Consider the following 17,016-nt stretch of genomic DNA (forward strand, 5'->3'; position numbering starts at 1 on the left):
ATTGAAGTGGGGTTGGGTGGGAGATGTGGGAAGTTAAGATACTACAGGACTATGATGCAAAGCAAAAAAAAAAAAAAAAACCATGCCACACACAATGAATAGATATGTAGAATGTGATGGCTGTGTAGAGAAAGAGAGCTCCTTTCTGGCTTGGCAGGTCACATGGTATTCTAATGGGATATTAATATTGAGAAATGGGTGGGATTTGGATGTGTCAAGATAAGAGTAAAAATTACTGATGCCCCAAAAGAGAGAACAAGAGCCAAGGTATTGTATTAGTTCATTCTCACACTGCTATGAAGAAATACCCGACACTGAGTAATTTATAAAGGAAAGAGATTTAATTGACTCACAGTTCCACATTGCTAAGGAGGTCTGAGGAAACTTAAAATCATGATGAAAGGTAAAGGAGAAGCAGGCACCTTCTTCATAGGACAGCAAGATGGAGTGAGTGGCAGCAGGAAAAATGTCAGACGTTTATAAAATTATCAGATCTTGTGAGACTCACTCACTCTCATGAGAACGGCATGGGGGGAGCTGCCCCCATGATCCAATTACCTCCACCTGGTCTCACTATTGACACATGAGGATTATGGGGATTCCACTTCAAGATGATATTTGGGTGGGGATACAGAACTAAACCATATTATTCCACCCCTAGACGCTCCCAAATCTCATGTCCTCACATTTCAAAGCACAATCATACCCTTCCAATGTTCCCCTAAAGTCTTAATTCATTCCAACATTAACCCAAAAGTCCAAGTTCAAAGTCTCATCTGAGACAAGGCAAATCCCTTCCACCCATGAGCCTGTAAAATCAAAAACAAGTTAACTATTTCCTAGATACAATGTGGGTACAGGCACTGGGTAAATACACCCATTCCAAATGGGAGAAATTGGACAAAAACAAAGGGGGCTACATGATGCAAGTCCAAAATCCAACAGGGCAGTCATTAAACCTTAAAATTCCAAAATGATCTTTTTTGGTTCCATGTCTCACATCCAGGTCATGCCGATGCAAGAGGTGGGCTCCCACAGCCTTGGGCAGCTATGCCCTTGTGGCTTTGCAGGGTACAGGCCCCCCTGACTGCTTTCACATACTGGAGTTTAGTACCTGTGGCTTTTCCAGGCTTACACTGGAAGTTGTCAGTGGATCTACCATTCCAGGGTCTGGAGGATGGTGGTCCTCTTCTCACAGCTCCAGTAGGCAGTGTCCCAGTGGGGACTCTTTGTGAAGGCTCCAACCCCACATTTCCCTTCCACACTGCTCTAGCAGAGGTTCTCCATGAGGGCTCCATCCCTGCAGCAAACATCTGCCTGGACATCCAGGTGTTTCTGTACATCCTCTGAAATTTAGGTGGAGGTTCCCAAATCTCAATTCTTGACTTCAGTGCACGTATAGGCCCAATACCCATGGGTCAGCCACAAGGGCTTGGGGCTTGCACCTTCTGAAGCAACAGCCTGAGCTGTACACTGGCCTCTTTTAGCCACAGCTGGGACTGAAGTAGCTGGGATTCAGGGCACCATGTCTGGAGGCTGCACAGAGGAAGGGGACCCGGAGCTCAGACTGGGAAACCATTTTTCCCTCCTAGGCCTCTGGGCCTGTGATGGGAGGGGCTGTCAAGAAGGGTATTTTCCCCATGGACATGCCCTGGAGACATTTTCTCCATTGTCTTGGTGATTAACATTGAGCTCCTATGTTACTCATGACAAATTTCTGCACCAGGCTTGAATTTCTCCCCAGAAAACTTTTTTTTTTCTTTTTTATTGCATCATCAGGCTGCAAATTTTTCAAACTTTTACACTCTGCTTTCTCTTGAATGCTTTGCTGCTTAGAAATTTCTTCTGCCAGATATCCTAAATCATCTCTCTCAAGCTCAAAGCTCCACAGATCTCTAGAGCAGAGGCAAAATGCCAACCAGTCTCTTTGCTAAAGCATAGGAAGAGTCAGGTTTACTCCAGCCCCCAAAAAGTTCCTCATCTCCATTTGAGACCACCTCAGCCTGGACTTCATTGTTCATATTACTATCATCATTTTGGTGATAACCATTCAACAGATCTCTAGAAGGATCCAAACTTTCCCACATCTTTCTGTCCTCTGAGCCTTTCAAACTGTTCTAACCTCTGACTGTTACTCAGTTCTAAAATCACTTTCACATTTTCAGGTATCCTTACAGCAGCACCCTACCATTTTGATACCAATTTACGGTATTAGTCCATTTTCACACTGCTATGAAGAAATACCTAAGACTGGGTAATTTATAAAGGAAAGAGATTCGGTTAACTTACGATTTCACATTGCTGGGGAGGCCTCAGGAAACTCACAATCATGGCAGAAGGTAAAGGAGAAGCAGGCATCTTTTTTTTGAGACAGAGTCTTGCTCTGCCACCCAGGCTGGAGTGCAGTGGCATAATCTCGGCTCACTGCAACCTCTGCCTCCCAGGTTCAAGCAATTCTTCTGCCATAGCCTCCCAAGTAGCTGGGACTACAGGCATGCACCATCACACCCAGCTAATTTTTGTATTTTTATTAGAAATGGGGTTCCACCATGTTGGCCAGGCTGGTCTCAAATTCCTGACCTCAGGTGATCCATCCTCCTTGCCCTCCCAAAGTGCTGGGATTACAGGCGTGAGCCACTGTGCTCAGCTGCAGGCACCTTCTTCAAGGGCAGCAAGAATGAGTGCTAGAGGAGAAAATGCCAGACACTTATAAAACCATCAGATCTCATGAGACTCACTCACTGTCACAAGAACAGCATGGGGGAATCTGCCCCTATGATCCAATTGCCTCTACCTGGTCCCACCCTTGGCACTTGGGGATTACACTTCAAGGTGAGATTTGGTTTGACACAGAGCCAAACCTTATCAGCTATTGAGGTGGGAAAGTGAGGACTGAATGCTGGGAGTATTGCTGGAAATTCAATTTGCTGAAGTAGAGAATTCAAAAGGGGAAATATCTGAGATGAAATCAAATGTGGCCAGTAGAGAAGGACTTGAAATTCTTAGTAAGCAATGTGTACTTTATCTGGTAGACAATTCAGACCATTAAGCGTTCCTGATCATGGACATAACATCATCAGAGTTGTGCAATAGAATAGATAGAGACTTTGAGAATGAAAATGGAAGAAAGATCTCAGGGAGACTAGTTAAGAGGCTTTTGTAATCAGGCAGGTGGCAACCAAGGGCTTAAGGGAGAGGAAGTTCTGCATGAGAGACAGTGCCAAGAGATGGTCTAAAGATGTAGAAACTGTTTGTAGCAGGTACAGGTGGAACTTTTCATTGCATATATCTGTTTATAATTACAAAGTAAAAGCCATCATTTACCCACAGAACTTCGTTGATAAAATCCAGAACCATTGCCCTGGGCTTGCAGTACAATATGAATTGTCCATCCTAGGATTGTACAGTATGCAATACATACAACACATGTGAGACCTTTCTGCAGTACAACCCCCTTTATCCACAATTTTAAACTCAACAGAATTTCTGTAGCAACTATATGTGGAGCCTTTATCACAAGTCACTGACTCATCACATTTTTCATGGCATTGAAACACTTAGGAGAAGTCAAGAGAAGACAGCAAGGAAAAGAGCTGGGAGAGTCTGGATGACTCTTAGAGTGTTTTTCATCCAACCATGGACAATGCTCTGCAGCATCCTGCATTCTTTTTCTTGACAGATTAGCTAATTTAATTGGGAGAATCTGGCTAGATGTGAAGAATATAAAGAACCTTGATTTGGAAGTCAGTAGATCTAGATTATAGACTCAGATCATTCATTTCCCCATTATGTGATCTTGAACAAGTAGCACTCTTTCAGCCTCAGTCACCCGAACGGTGGCACAGGCATTATGCAGAAAATAAAACACAGTAGTGGAGCGAGAGCAACATTAGATGAAGTGATCATGGAAGGCTTCTTAAAGGAAGTGACAAGTGAGTTGAAATCTGAAGGAGAAGGAATCAGCAATGGGAACAGGAGGTTGGTCGGGGGTAGCATTCAAGGCAAAGAGGATGGCAAATGCAGTCTTCCTGAGGATGGAAGCATTTGACGAAGCCCGGTGGCTCACTCCTGAGGCTCTTTGATCAATTCTGGGAGAGTTATGTTTTGTTGTTAATTTTATCTTTGTTCAATTTTGAAGAAAATCATTTTATTAATGAAGTGTAAAGGTTATTGTTAACAAGTCTAGTGGAAACCAAAGGGCAGACAGAATATTATGGGGCAGCAGTTTTCAAGCTGTTTATGCGTAGAGAAGTGAGCATACTTCAAAGCCAAAAGAGATTCTATAGGAACCTGAAAAGCTGTGGAAAGCAGGTCTGAATAAAGATCAAGCAGGGATATAGGTTTCTGTTTCTGGGGACTGAAGTCAAAAACCAGAGCTTTATCTGATCACATGAAATAGGCTCACAAGGCTTTGGTGCTATGATTTTACTCTCTCAGCTGTTGGAGTTGACCTTTTCTGTGATTGATGGTCAGGTTCAAGAGAACTTTCATGAGACACCAAAATATCTTTCTGGAAGAAATTGTGCTCACGATGGCAATTACATTGGATACTTCCTTTGCTGTCATCTGTTTTTTCTATGCTATAGTTTTTTTTTCTTTTTTCATTCAGGAAAAGCAACGTGGGAGTGTGACACAGCAGGAATATTGCTGATAAAGGACCTACATCTGAATCCAGCTTCTCCATGCACGAGCCGTGTGTCCTAGATCCAGTTGCTGAGCCGTCTGGAGAGTCTTGTACCTCATCAAAAGGACAGTAATCCTTGCTTGCTTTCCTCCTAAGGTTGTTATAAGGCTTAAATGAAAGAAGAAGTATGAAAGCATTTTGTAAACTCTAATGCCCTGTGTATAAAGCAGAGAAAAATAGCATCTGTGTTGTTAGAAAATGGCTGGAACTTTGTAAAGATGTTGTTTGATTCAACATTACTGGAGTAAACCATTTTATTAGATGGAGTGAAAGACTCCACTGCAGAGAGAGAGATTGATTTTTATGACAACTGAATTATAGATTTTATGTGCCTCTTTTGTACAGAATAATTTATTATAGCATAAACTAGATACAAAGCTCTGAATAAATAATCACTTTCTTTCAATCAACACATCTGCAGGTGTGTATGTGAACATCTCCATAAGCACATAAGGATACAGATGGCACACACGTATTTCCATTCTCAGATCATTACATATTTAGTGAGGGAAGCCCAGAGTCAGGGTTCTCTGTGGGTAAGAGCTAGGTGCCTTGGGATGACCATACAGGACACTGTCTCAAATGATTTGGACTATGTAACTGTGTTCTGTTCTCCTGCAGAGTCTGGTCAAGAAAGTGTATTGATAACAGGTTGCTCTGCCCTCAAGTTTAGGGCACTCTCCCATGCTCTTTCATGCAAAGATTTTAAACACCTCTCTTTAAGAAAATAGACAAATCAGATCGAACCTGATTCCCCAGCTTCAATCTAGCAATCAGAACGCCTCACTCTGCACCTCTTTCCTAATAAAGGGGATCTTTACTAGGGAGGTAAGATCCCCTTTCAAGGTACAAGGCCATTGCGTCTGTATGTCCACATAATCGGGTCTTACAAGGCTGGGAGCCCATCCTCCCATCAGTGTTAGTCTGGTATTCTGTGTGGGTAGCAGTAGAAAATGGTTCACATCACAGCATAAGACTGAGACATTTGGTGTATCAAGCCTGAAAGAGATCTTGCAGGTAATTGAGTTTCATCTGATACCTGACTTCCTTCTCTAATTGGCCTTTGAATAGCCACTTGTTCCTTCAGTGTCATGGAGTACATTCCACTGGTATCAGTGCTGGCTGTTAGGACAGTGGTTAGGGCAGATGGCCTGAAGCCATCCCCACTGTGATCTTTACCCACTTGTCCGGATTCTGCCTTCTCATGCCACCTGGCACAAATCAGATCCTTCTTTCTCAGAATAACCCTTCACAGTCCCCTGACTGTTTTTTTTTTTCCAGGCTAGGCACTCCCTGTTCTTTCAGTTACTGCTTCTAAGATGTAGTTAGCCCCAGGAATACAGTCTTCAAAATGAGTCTCTTTTCCCAAAGATTTTATGGCTGCTTGGCTAGTGGAGAACTAGATCCTTTTATTCCTGTTCCCTGCCGGCCATTGCTAGGGATAGAATCACTTAGGCCCAAGGCAAGAGCAACTCAGTCTCAGAAAGACAAACAGACAATCATTTTTCGGTTTGGTTTGGTTAACACACCTCTAGCCCAGGCCTGGCAGGATGACTGGCATTCATTTGAACAGAGGCCCTGGTATTAGGAAAGAGTTGCCCATTCTTTGCTTGACTGTGAGATCACACTAAGGACCCTGACCTGCTAGGGCTCCATAATTAGGAAGTATTTGGAAGCAATATAAGGTTTGCTCAGAAAATCTATATTTGAGGCCCAGATCTGCTCTTGCCATTCCTGAATCTCAGTTTTCTCATCTGTATGGTGGAGATGATAAGCCGTTCCTTGTTGAATTATGGGACAGTTGTACAATTCAAGTGAGTTAATGGAGGTGAACACACTTAGCAAAGGGCACATTTAAGTATGAACTGTGCAGGTTGATTTTGCTCATGACTAGTTCGCAGACCATGTCTAGCTTGCCCCTGCCCATAACCCTCTACTTTTGGAAAATGAGAAACACTTTCGGAAAAGGACATTCAGAACTGCCATATCATTGCTAAGGCTGACTTTGCAAAAGGAAACATTTCTTTCTGTGTCAAAAAAAGACAATGATTCTGCAGTCTTAGAACACTGAAATATCTTCAAGCCCTATTTTAAAACCAGAAGTAACAAGGTACCCTCGTGGCTGGGAGACACCATGTTCCCAGAATCAGCTGCAGTCATAGAGCCATCAACCATGCTCAAGAGCTCAGTTAGGGGGAAGGAATGCTTGCAAATGCTATTAATAAGTAGCAAAGCCACCCTGGGCCAGGACACTTATCCCTTGATTAGAACATCCACCTAGGATCTGATGCTTATAATAAAAATGTTGCTTTTGCCTTAAAATGTTATGTGTAAATGTGCTCCTAGAATTCAGTATTGTCTCCTGAGCTAACAGAAACCTGAGTCTTCCTTATGCTGAACAAATCCAGTATAATCAAATTGTAATAGTGATCAAATAAGGAAAATGTTAGTTTTCTGGAACCTGAAGCCACAGACTTAAAAAACGTACTGGTTGTGTAAGAACTTACATCAATAGTGCCATATAATCCTTAGCACAAGACTAATGTTTCTCAAAAATAATAAAGCAGAGGTGTGAAAATTTCTGGAGTTGGCCACGTGACATGAGAAGTTCCTAAAACACAGGGTAAGTTCTGGGGTTAAGAGAAGTGGACATTAGTGGACAGCACTAGTGCTCTCTGATCTGCTATTTTCCTTTCCTTCCCAGGACTGCATCCCAGACCAACTATATCATTTGTGGGCTCTGGTACAAAATGAAAATAGGAGGATCCTTGTTCAAAAATTAAGAATTTTAAGATGGAAATAGCAGAGTGTTAAAGTAGTGTGGGGCCCTTCTAAGCATGGGGACCCTGTGTAGTGACAGCTCATGAGCCCATGAAGCATCCCAAACACAGGAGACTGTACTTTCCAGCTTCCTGGCCAAATCCCTGACTAATGAGATATGAGTAGGGAAGGAGATGTGTGCCACTTTTGGGGTGAGGCAGTGAAAAGCCCACATTTGATCTCCAGCCTATCCCTTCCCCCATCACAGTAAACACAGAGTCCTTGTGTCGAGCTGATGGAGCCAGCAGAGTGAAGCAGTCACCACTGTAAGAATAGCTGTTCCAGAGTGTCACCTGGATTGTGAAAGAAGCTCTTGTGTGTTAAGGCACTGATATCTGAGAATTGCTTTTTTATTGCAGCATAGGCTGAGCTTATCCTTAATAATATGTAGGGTAAGGCCAAAAGCAGAAGAAAAAGCCTCAAATCTGAAAAGGACTACAGAGGAAAAGAATCCAGACAGTGAAGACTGGTGTAATGTTTCCCATGCATTAGTTTTTCCATTGATGAAGTAAAAATTCAAAAGTGATCTTTAACATGTTACAACTCCATGAGTATACACAGTACTACTTCCCCTCAATTCATTTTTTTAAAGGAAAGTATTATCCTGTCTTAAGAAGAAAGATCACGTATTCTTCCCCTTTAGGCTGCTTGTCTCCATGGCAATCCTTGGCCCATTCTGGCCTTCACTGAATGCTTCCCATACCTTCATACCTTCAGAAGCCAAGAGGAAAGCACTCTTCTGGGTCAATGTTCTTCCCTGTAGAAAGTGTTTTATCAAACAGACTTTAGTTTGTCACCATGATTTGATAGGTATCCCAAAACTCCAGCTGATGTTGCAAGAGTCTTATTTCTTAAAATCAATGAAACCGATCCCTTTTGTCATTGTTTCTCTGTAATATCAACTTGGATATCACATGTCCTTCAAAGTTGTTCTTCATTGCTCTCAAATACTGGATTGCTGTAAGACACCCCTCTGCCACACCCCGGCATGTCAGAGTAGGCGGTTTGGTTTAGTGGGGGCCAACTGGGGTCATTTGCCAAGTCCCTCTGCCATATCCGATACTGGCTTTTTGACTGATAGCCAAAACATCTTTTAATCATCATCCACAGGGCTCGATTTTCAATAATGGCCTCCTGTAAAATAAAAGAATTGCTTTTCACAATCAGGGGTTGAGTGTTTTGAGGCTACAGCCCTCCACAGGCCATCATAAGTCACTACTGCAATGGCTGCTTAGATCCAGCTGGACAAAGAGCTTGAGCACGGAACCAATCTAAGGTGTTTTCACTGGACATATCTTTTGCAATCTTAAAATTGTATTTCAGTGAAGGTGAAGGTTAGAGGCATGTGTGAACAGGACCACAGTACATAGCCGTTTGTTAAATGAGTAGTTCAGAAGGGTAGGCAAAGGGAGAGAGCTATATCCTGCTCTGCATTGTAAAGTTATATAACAGCTGCCAGGTTGTTAAAGATCCACATAGCCATCTCAGCCTCTTGGAAACTTAGCCAGATGAGTTATTCTACTTTCCTGCAGCAAGGTTTTTTTTTTTTTTTTTGTCTTCCTTAATTAACAAGAAAATAGTAGCTCTTCTTAGTGCTGGGATAAGGCAGGAATATCAAGTGAAGGTTTTAAAATATTACTTACTTCCAGGAAACCTTAGCAAGACTTCAAACAAAATAGATGAAAACACACGTACACACACAGAGAGAGAGAGACAGAGACAGAGACAGAGAAACTTCAGTGCTCTACATCTCTACATCTTGCCTTCAGTGTGTTTTAGTTCCGGAATTATGATGACCTATATTACCTTGCTGCTCTCGAAGAGGAAACTACAGAGAGGTGATCTGTCCTGTTACCACACATTATAAATACAACGCAGAACCAGTGACATAATTTGAATTTGTGTCTCCATCCAAATCTCATGCCAAATTATAATCCCCAATGTTGCAGGAAGGGTTGAGAGGAAGGTGATTGGATCATAGGGGTGGATATCCTCCTTGCTGTCCTCATAATAGTGAGTGAGTTCTCATGAGATCTGATTGTTTAAAAGCATGTAGCACCTCTGCCTTCTCTCTCTTCCTCCTGCTAGGGCCATGTAAGACCTGCCTGCTTCCCCTTTGCTTTCTGCCATGATTGAAAGTTTCTTGAGGCCTTCCAGCCATGCTTCCTGTACAGCCTAGAAAACCATGAGCCAATTAAACCTGTTTTCTTTCTAAATTACCCAGTTTCAGGTATTTGTTCACCGCAGTGGTAGAATGGACTAATACAACTAGAAACAAAAGGAACGCCTTGGTGAGACATTCCTTTAAAAAAAATTCACAGCATGAGCTCTTCTGACTGGCTACTCAAATAACTCATACATACAAGTATATCTTATAAACACATAAATAATTTTTTAAAGGTGAGAGCAATTAAAGCTATCCACACTAGCACCTCTCAGCTGGAGGTTAGATCATGAGCATTGGCATAGTAAGGATAAGGTCCTGCTCAAACCTGTTTGTTTTCTGGGCTGCTCAGAGATTAGGTAAGTGGAATAATTTGCCCAAAGTCAGACACCAAGAAAGTGGTGGAGACAGGATTTGAACCCAGGTAGATTACCCCTGAGCTTGTGCTTTTAACTTCAAATATGCTGAAAAAGGAGGAACTTCCTGCTAGAAGATTATGGAAGACTTTGATACTTGGTTACCATACAGCCCATTCCCTCCCAACTCTTCCTTGCCCACCTAAAAGGGAAAAGTAATGATAATAAATGGTCTAAGGCAAATTGTCTAACTTTTGACATGGATCCGCTTTCCCAGAATCCTTTTCTACTCATGATGACAAGGAGACACAGGTCTAATCAATAAGGCATAAAAGGAAGTCTGCTGGTGAGCTTCAGCAAAAGTCTGTTTCCCAAGAAAAGGTTCAGACTTGATGGAAACTGGCTTGCTGTTAGCCTCGCCTTCCATTTCCTTCCTGCACTGAAAACAGATGTAAAGTCCAGCTATGTGGAAGCTATCTGGGCACCAAAACCACAAGCACAAACATAAAAGACTACATCTAAGGAGAGTAGAACAGAAAGGTGAAAGAGTGTGGATTCCCAATGGCACTACTGAGCCACTAAGCCAGTCTTAAAGCCACCAATCTTCAATCTTCTTCTTGAGTCAATAAACATCTTTATTATTTAAGCCACTGTTAGTTAAGTTGCTACTTGCCTACCTGATTCAGAGATCAGGAAAGATACATGAAGAGGATAATACTACAGCTGTGCATTAGAGGATGGAATTGCACTTTAATATGCAGAAATGGAGGAGAGATACACCAGACAGAGGAAATCCTGTGATCATGGACAGGGATAAGACGTACACATTAGATTATCCTTTAAAGGGCAAAGACCATCATTCTTTCATTGGGTCTGAGGACACCTGTGATAATGTTCTTTTATTAATCTGGTTGCTTTAGAGACGATATGATTCAGCATATTGCTTCTCAAAGTGTGATCCCTGAACAAGTCACATCAGAATCCCCTGACAACCTGTTAGAAAAGCAAACTTTTACACTTTTTCTTGATCTACTGAATCAGACACACTGCGGGAAGGGCTTGGCAATTTCTGTTTTAACAAGCCTCCCAGGTGATATTGATGCCCACTCAAGTTTGAGAAGCTCTGGTTTAGCATAGAGAGAGAAGGTCCAGTAGTGAAATTTTTATGTCATGTTCTGCCATCAGCTCCTGTGAAGCCTTTACTCTGCATAGGATTAAGTAGAAAGAACTCACTGAGGTCCTGCCTCCCCAATACTGCAGGGAAGTCAGGCTGTAGGTTCTCATGGCTCACCATGAACAGTCCATTTGCTGGAACAATTCTAGTAACTCAGAGCAGGAATAGGGCAGATGGAATTCTGCATCTCACCTCTCTTTTGTTCATAAATGCCTTTTCAGGGCACCCTTGCCTAACAACAGGCTTTGAAGAATGGAGATTGTGTCTGATAGTACTGAGGGAGGAGAGCGCGAATCACAGGGAGAAAGAAAGCAGGAGCACGAGCTCATTTCACTGAGGAAATGGAGCACAGGGGAGCTGGAGAATAAAAGCTAGGAAATGGAGCAAATGGGAGCTGGAGATTGAAAGCTGCAAAAGCTCACTATGAATGTCATTTCCCATCTGTAAGGCAAAAATGATACGAGTTGTTAAGTGAAAGGAGCCAGACACAAAAGGCCACATATTGTATGATTTCATTTACATGAAATGTCTGGAATAGTCAAATTCACGCAGGCAGAAAGTAGATTAGTGGCTACCAAGGCCCAGGAGAAGGCGGAAGGGGCAATGAAGAGCAATGGCTGGTGGGTACAGGATTTTTTTAGTGATGATGAAAATGTTCTGCAATTTGGTAGTGTTAATGGTTGTGCAACTCAGTGAATGTACTAAAAACCACTGAATTGTGTACTTTAAAGGGGTGAATTTTATGGTGTGTGAATCACATCTCAATTTTAAAAAGTAAATTGTGTCGAGTCTCTATTTGGAAGTTTTAGAAATGAATAGGACCTTAGAGACCATAATTCCATTCTCCCCAGCCCACTTGGCAGATGGGAACACTGGTGCCTTGCTTGGAACTCAGAGGAATGCACCATTGCTTATGCTGTGAAGGAAGGGAACCCCTGCACTGCTGAGTCCATGTCAGCTTTTCAGAGTCCCAAAGAAGTCCCCCTACACACATGCATGCACACACACGCAAGAGCAGCAGCCTGAGGGCACTTACCTCAGCCACTAGGGACACAATGAAATTCAAGCTGAGCATGATGACAATGGAGACCCTCCACAGGATGGGAGTGCAGAGCAGCTGGCAGGAGATGACGAAGCACGGTTAGTCTGAAGACAAATATATGCTGGAAACGTTCACATGTTCACAGTATACATTTTCATAGATTATAAATCTCATGTATAATATATATGTGTGTGTATTACATAAATCTTATATGTATAAATAATTTTTATGTTCATATGCACAGAAAAAGTATGGAAAGTTTATACTCACGATCCTAATGATTTGGGGGTTATGATTGTTGCTTTTCTTCTTTTATCTTTTTTTTTCTTGTGATGTGTGTGTTTCTCTGTAATTTCTAAATTTCCTAAAATAACTTTGGTCACTTTGCAATTAGAAAAAAATAGCAAAATCATTTTTTGTTTCCTTGCTTTGTTTTGTTGTCAAAAGGGAGGCAGGAATGTGGCTTTATTCTCAGGAGGCCTGAAGGTACATATGTCAAACCTTCACAATTGGGCAGCATCACCCTCTTTTCTCTGGTGCCACATCTCTTCCCAGTTGAGCTCTGGTTTTAGCACTGGCTCAGAGCTTCACCCTCAGGACTGTGCATCCAGCTGCACAGTGTGCCCTCACAAGGGCTCTTGCCAAAGGAGCAAGTGGAGCTGAAATCAAGGTTGTCATGACCTGTCCCTTTGCCCACTTTCTCTGTCTTCCCAACCCCTTCCAGGCCCAGTGCCTGATATATACATATGGTGAACGAATCAATCAACGGATGAATTAATGAATGAAAAAGTGCCAAGGGCATCCCATTGTACCTGGCACTGCCTTATGCATTGCCTCATACATTAGTGAGAGTAAAAACTAAAACAGTTCTATAGAGGACAATGTTCTCAAATTTAAAAATTCAAATCCACTTCTAGGAACTTATCTCAGAAATATACTTGTATATGGTTAAAATGATATATGCACAATAATATTTTTATTGCAGCTTTGTAATAAAACTTGGAAACAAATGTCTATCGATATGGGAGTACATATAAAGTATGGTATATATATAACATACACAAAATGCATTCACATAAAATGAAATATTATATTAACATTAAAAAGAATGAGGAAAATGTATGTACTGACATGGAACAACTAATACTGTTACATGAAAGAAGCAAGGTGCAGGACTATGTATGTGTTGCAGCAGCCATGAAAATTTTCCACTCAGATCTTCTGCTTCAGGGAAGATAAATGATGAATACCCCAACTGCTATGCTCAGAATCCACCACCACATCCACTGTAAAGCATATATAAAGTCATATGCTTCACATAGCCAAGAAATGAGGACAGCATGGATTCTAACCAGACTCATTCCTATGAGATGTAGAAACTCCTGATGGGCAACTTTAGCCTGACTTTCTTAGAAGTGTACCGCAGTCTGAGATGCTCCTCACCCAGCCCTCCTTCTTCCCTCTATTCTTTTTAGAGGTTAAGCCCCCATCACAGTGTGATGCCTCTCCCCACTTCCTCTGACTTTCTATTCCCCTGCCCCCAACACTGGGAATTTCCTCCAATAAATCTCTTGCACAACTCAACTCAGCTTGACATTTACATCTCAGCTCTCAGTTCAGACATGAGGAAATATAATAGTTTTCTAATATGTATGTAAAAATGTGGAAAAGAATGTACAAAATATATCCCAAAGTATGTAAAATAAACTGGTGTCATTGGTTGCCTCCAGAGAGGGAAACTGGTGACTGGGAATCTAAGATGGGATGGAGATTTTCACTACATGACTTTTTAAACTTTTGATTTGTAAACCAAATGAATGTGTACTCTGTTAAAATAATTTATAAATTTTTAAGTAAGCAGTTTCTAGGTTGTAAAATAACGTGATCTCATCCTTTTCAAAAACTAAAAATTAGTCAACATACGTTTATAACATAGGAATTTTAAAAGAAGGAAGAATATAGTGAATAATGTTATAATTTTCCTTGCCTGCACATTCTACATTTTCTAAAAAGAACATATATTTTTATGTAATAATAAGAAAATTGTTTAAAAAGTGAACAATAATTCTTTGCAGAATCCTTTGCACTCATGGTGGCAATGACCCTAACCAGGTTCTCTCTATATCAAATATGTTCTGTATTTTGTTATACCAGCCTTTCTGTAAGAATCTTCTTCTATTAAAAAGTGACACTCAACTCATCATATCTTATCCTTAACTTCTGCAGGAGTAAGAAGTTTTAACTGACTTAGAAGAGCAGTGGGCAAGCCTACTTATATCCATGAATATCCATTAATTCATGAAGGCACTTAACAACAGTGTTAATTACACTACTAACCACAGTAATCACAAAAATAAAAAGACTAATGCTAAATATATTAGTATGTCAAACTAAAGATACTAGTTAATATGCCAAATGTCACTGTGGGTTCGTGCGGGTATTGCTGGTTGGGAACGCACTGTATCCTCTAAGTGCTTGTTTATATTTAGGAGTCTGATATGCAATGATCAATCATTCCTTTGTCATTTTTGGCCGTTCTTTGTGTAAGCCACTGGCAATACAAGAATGAATAAGATACACTCTTGGACCTCATGAAACTCATCTTTGAGATGGAGAGGCAACCAGATATACAAAGCACTAAATTAAAAGAACTATTTCTTTAGTCATCTCTTCAATACTGCATTTATTGATCTAAAGAACATTTAGCCATGATTAAATTTTAATAACAGTAGGATAGGTTAAAGAAATCAAAAGATGATTTCCCTGGCTTGAATATGTAAAATGTTGGTATCTTGTAGGTTTTTATAGCTGTATCAATATTGTAAAATGTAAGAGAGTTTATGAGGTAAAGTATGGTTCTTGGAAAGTAAGTTTTACAGAGATTAAGTATGAACACGCAGAAAACATTTTTAAAGCTGTAAAAAATATATATAAATACTTATGTGATAATTAACCAAAAAAAGCTGTAGGCAAAATAGTTTTAAACAACTTCAACAGCAGAAGCATTTAGGAAAAAATTCCCTCATATTTGAAAGAGAAAATATAGAAACAGATTTTTCCATCTTACCAGGGATCTTTTAAAATAAAAATATTTGGTCAGATGCGGTGGCTCAAGCCTGTAAGCCCAGTGCACTGGGAGGCCAAGCAGCAGGCTTGCTTGAGGCCCGGAGTTTGAGATCAGCCTAGGCAACATAGCAAGATCTCATCTCTACAATTTTTTTTTTTAATTAGCTAGGCATAATTGCACACTTCTGCAATCCTAGCTACTCGGGAGGCTAAAGTGGGAGAATTGCTTGAGCCCAGAATTTTGAGTCTGTGGTGAGCTATAGCATGACACTCCAGACTAGGCAACAGAGTGAGATCCTGTACCTTAAATAATAAGAAGAAAATAAAATTAAAATATTCAATACTTAAAGGCTATCTTTAGTCTCATGAAATCAAAACCAGGTAGAATTTTATTTCTTGACCAGTTTAAATAAAAAATATGAAAACATTATTTTTAGCTCTGCCATCCCAAAAGAATAATTTGTGTCAAAAATCATGTCAATTGCAATTGTGATCTGCTTTTTGAAGTTAAGCTGTTATATAACTGTAAAACATCATCATATCCCACAGATGAGACTTACATCCAAACGTCTATATAATTCTGGTATATCAGCAAATAGAATGAATAGACATACACCAAGCTGTATTATCAGCACAAGGACAAATATATCTGAGGAAATAAGAACACAAGCCATCATTTTGAGATATTAAAGTTAAAAATGTCACATATATTGACAGACATATTCTAGATTAACACTGATTTAATTTACTTGATTTCTACATCCAAACATCAGATGGAAGGTACTCATTTCTAAGCAATGGGCCTCACTTCTACAATTTCTATTCATGTCCTTGAAGCAAGTGAAAATTTTCACATGCATATTTTAAGTTTCAATGAATAAAAGTAGTAAATATACATAGGATAACATTGACGAAATACATGCTCAATAAATCCAAGTATCTGAGTTGCTTTAATGCAAATCATCTGCCTCAAATCATTTTCTGGAGAAAAGGAAGCCTGTCAATAAACAAATGTTTAAACTGCTGTCATATAGAGGTCAGTATTTAACTGCTTCCTCATTCCAGGAAGAAGAAGAGCTAAATAATTTTCTCTGAACAAATAACTTTTTATGAAAATATTCATAAAGATACTCAATTTGGGTTTCGAATTTTTTCAATTAGAAAAGCAGTGATGGTATACAAATAAATGTCTCAGAGATTAAACAGGTCACTCATTTCTTGTCTAAACATACCTTCCCACTTCAGAATGTAAGGAGGTAGAAGGGAGGTACTCTGGCCAAGAGCCTCCATAACCCTCTCTAGTCAGGTCCCTCCGGGCCGGACCCACTTGTAGCCTGCCACCACGCAATGCCACCCTCACCATTGCCTTCATGGCAGACGACAGGATCCACCTGAGTTCTGTTACACTTCTCTCCACTCTTTCCAGGGTGAATTCTAACAAGTACTGACAAGCAGAGAAATAAATTGGTCTTCTCAATTTGGAGCGATCCCAAGAAAAGACACCCAGAGACAACTTCTGGTGAAGGAAAGAGAGAAAGAAGCCCTAGTATCTAATTCAGCTTTGAAGGAAAGAGCAAAGAATAGTGAAAATGAGGCTGTGCAATATGTTTTGCAGAGCCCTAAAGTGGAAGTCAGGAGAGGCCAGGTAAGAGTCAACTCTACAGCTGTTCACTAAGTGACCTGGGCATGTCTGTTCTCCTTTCGGATGAT

At 40.6% G+C, this 17,016-nt stretch overlaps 1 protein-coding gene across 3 annotated transcripts in view; it reads right to left on the reverse strand.

Moving 5' to 3' along the window:
* Nucleotides 1-319: 319 nt before the first annotated feature.
* ATP13A4 (ATPase 13A4) overlaps nucleotides 320-17,016 on the reverse strand; it is a 143,867-nt gene continuing 127,170 nt past the window's right edge. For all 3 annotated transcript variants that reach the window (XM_064366925.1, XM_064366924.1, XM_064366926.1), the window contains 3 exons: nucleotides 15,867-15,955; nucleotides 12,235-12,315; nucleotides 320-8,638 (listed from right to left, as the gene is read on the reverse strand). In XM_064366925.1, coding sequence (XP_064222995.1) covers nucleotides 8,426-8,638; nucleotides 12,235-12,315; nucleotides 15,867-15,955 — 383 coding nt within the window. In that variant the 3' untranslated portion in view covers nucleotides 320-8,425. The remainder of the gene's footprint in view (nucleotides 8,639-12,234; nucleotides 12,316-15,866; nucleotides 15,956-17,016) is intronic.

Source organism: Aotus nancymaae, unplaced genomic scaffold (genome assembly GCF_030222135.1).
Source record: "Aotus nancymaae isolate 86718 unplaced genomic scaffold, 86718_ANA_hifiasm-v0.15.2.pri h1tg000067l, whole genome shotgun sequence".
In the NCBI taxonomy this organism is placed as follows: Eukaryota; Metazoa; Chordata; class Mammalia; order Primates; family Aotidae; genus Aotus; species Aotus nancymaae.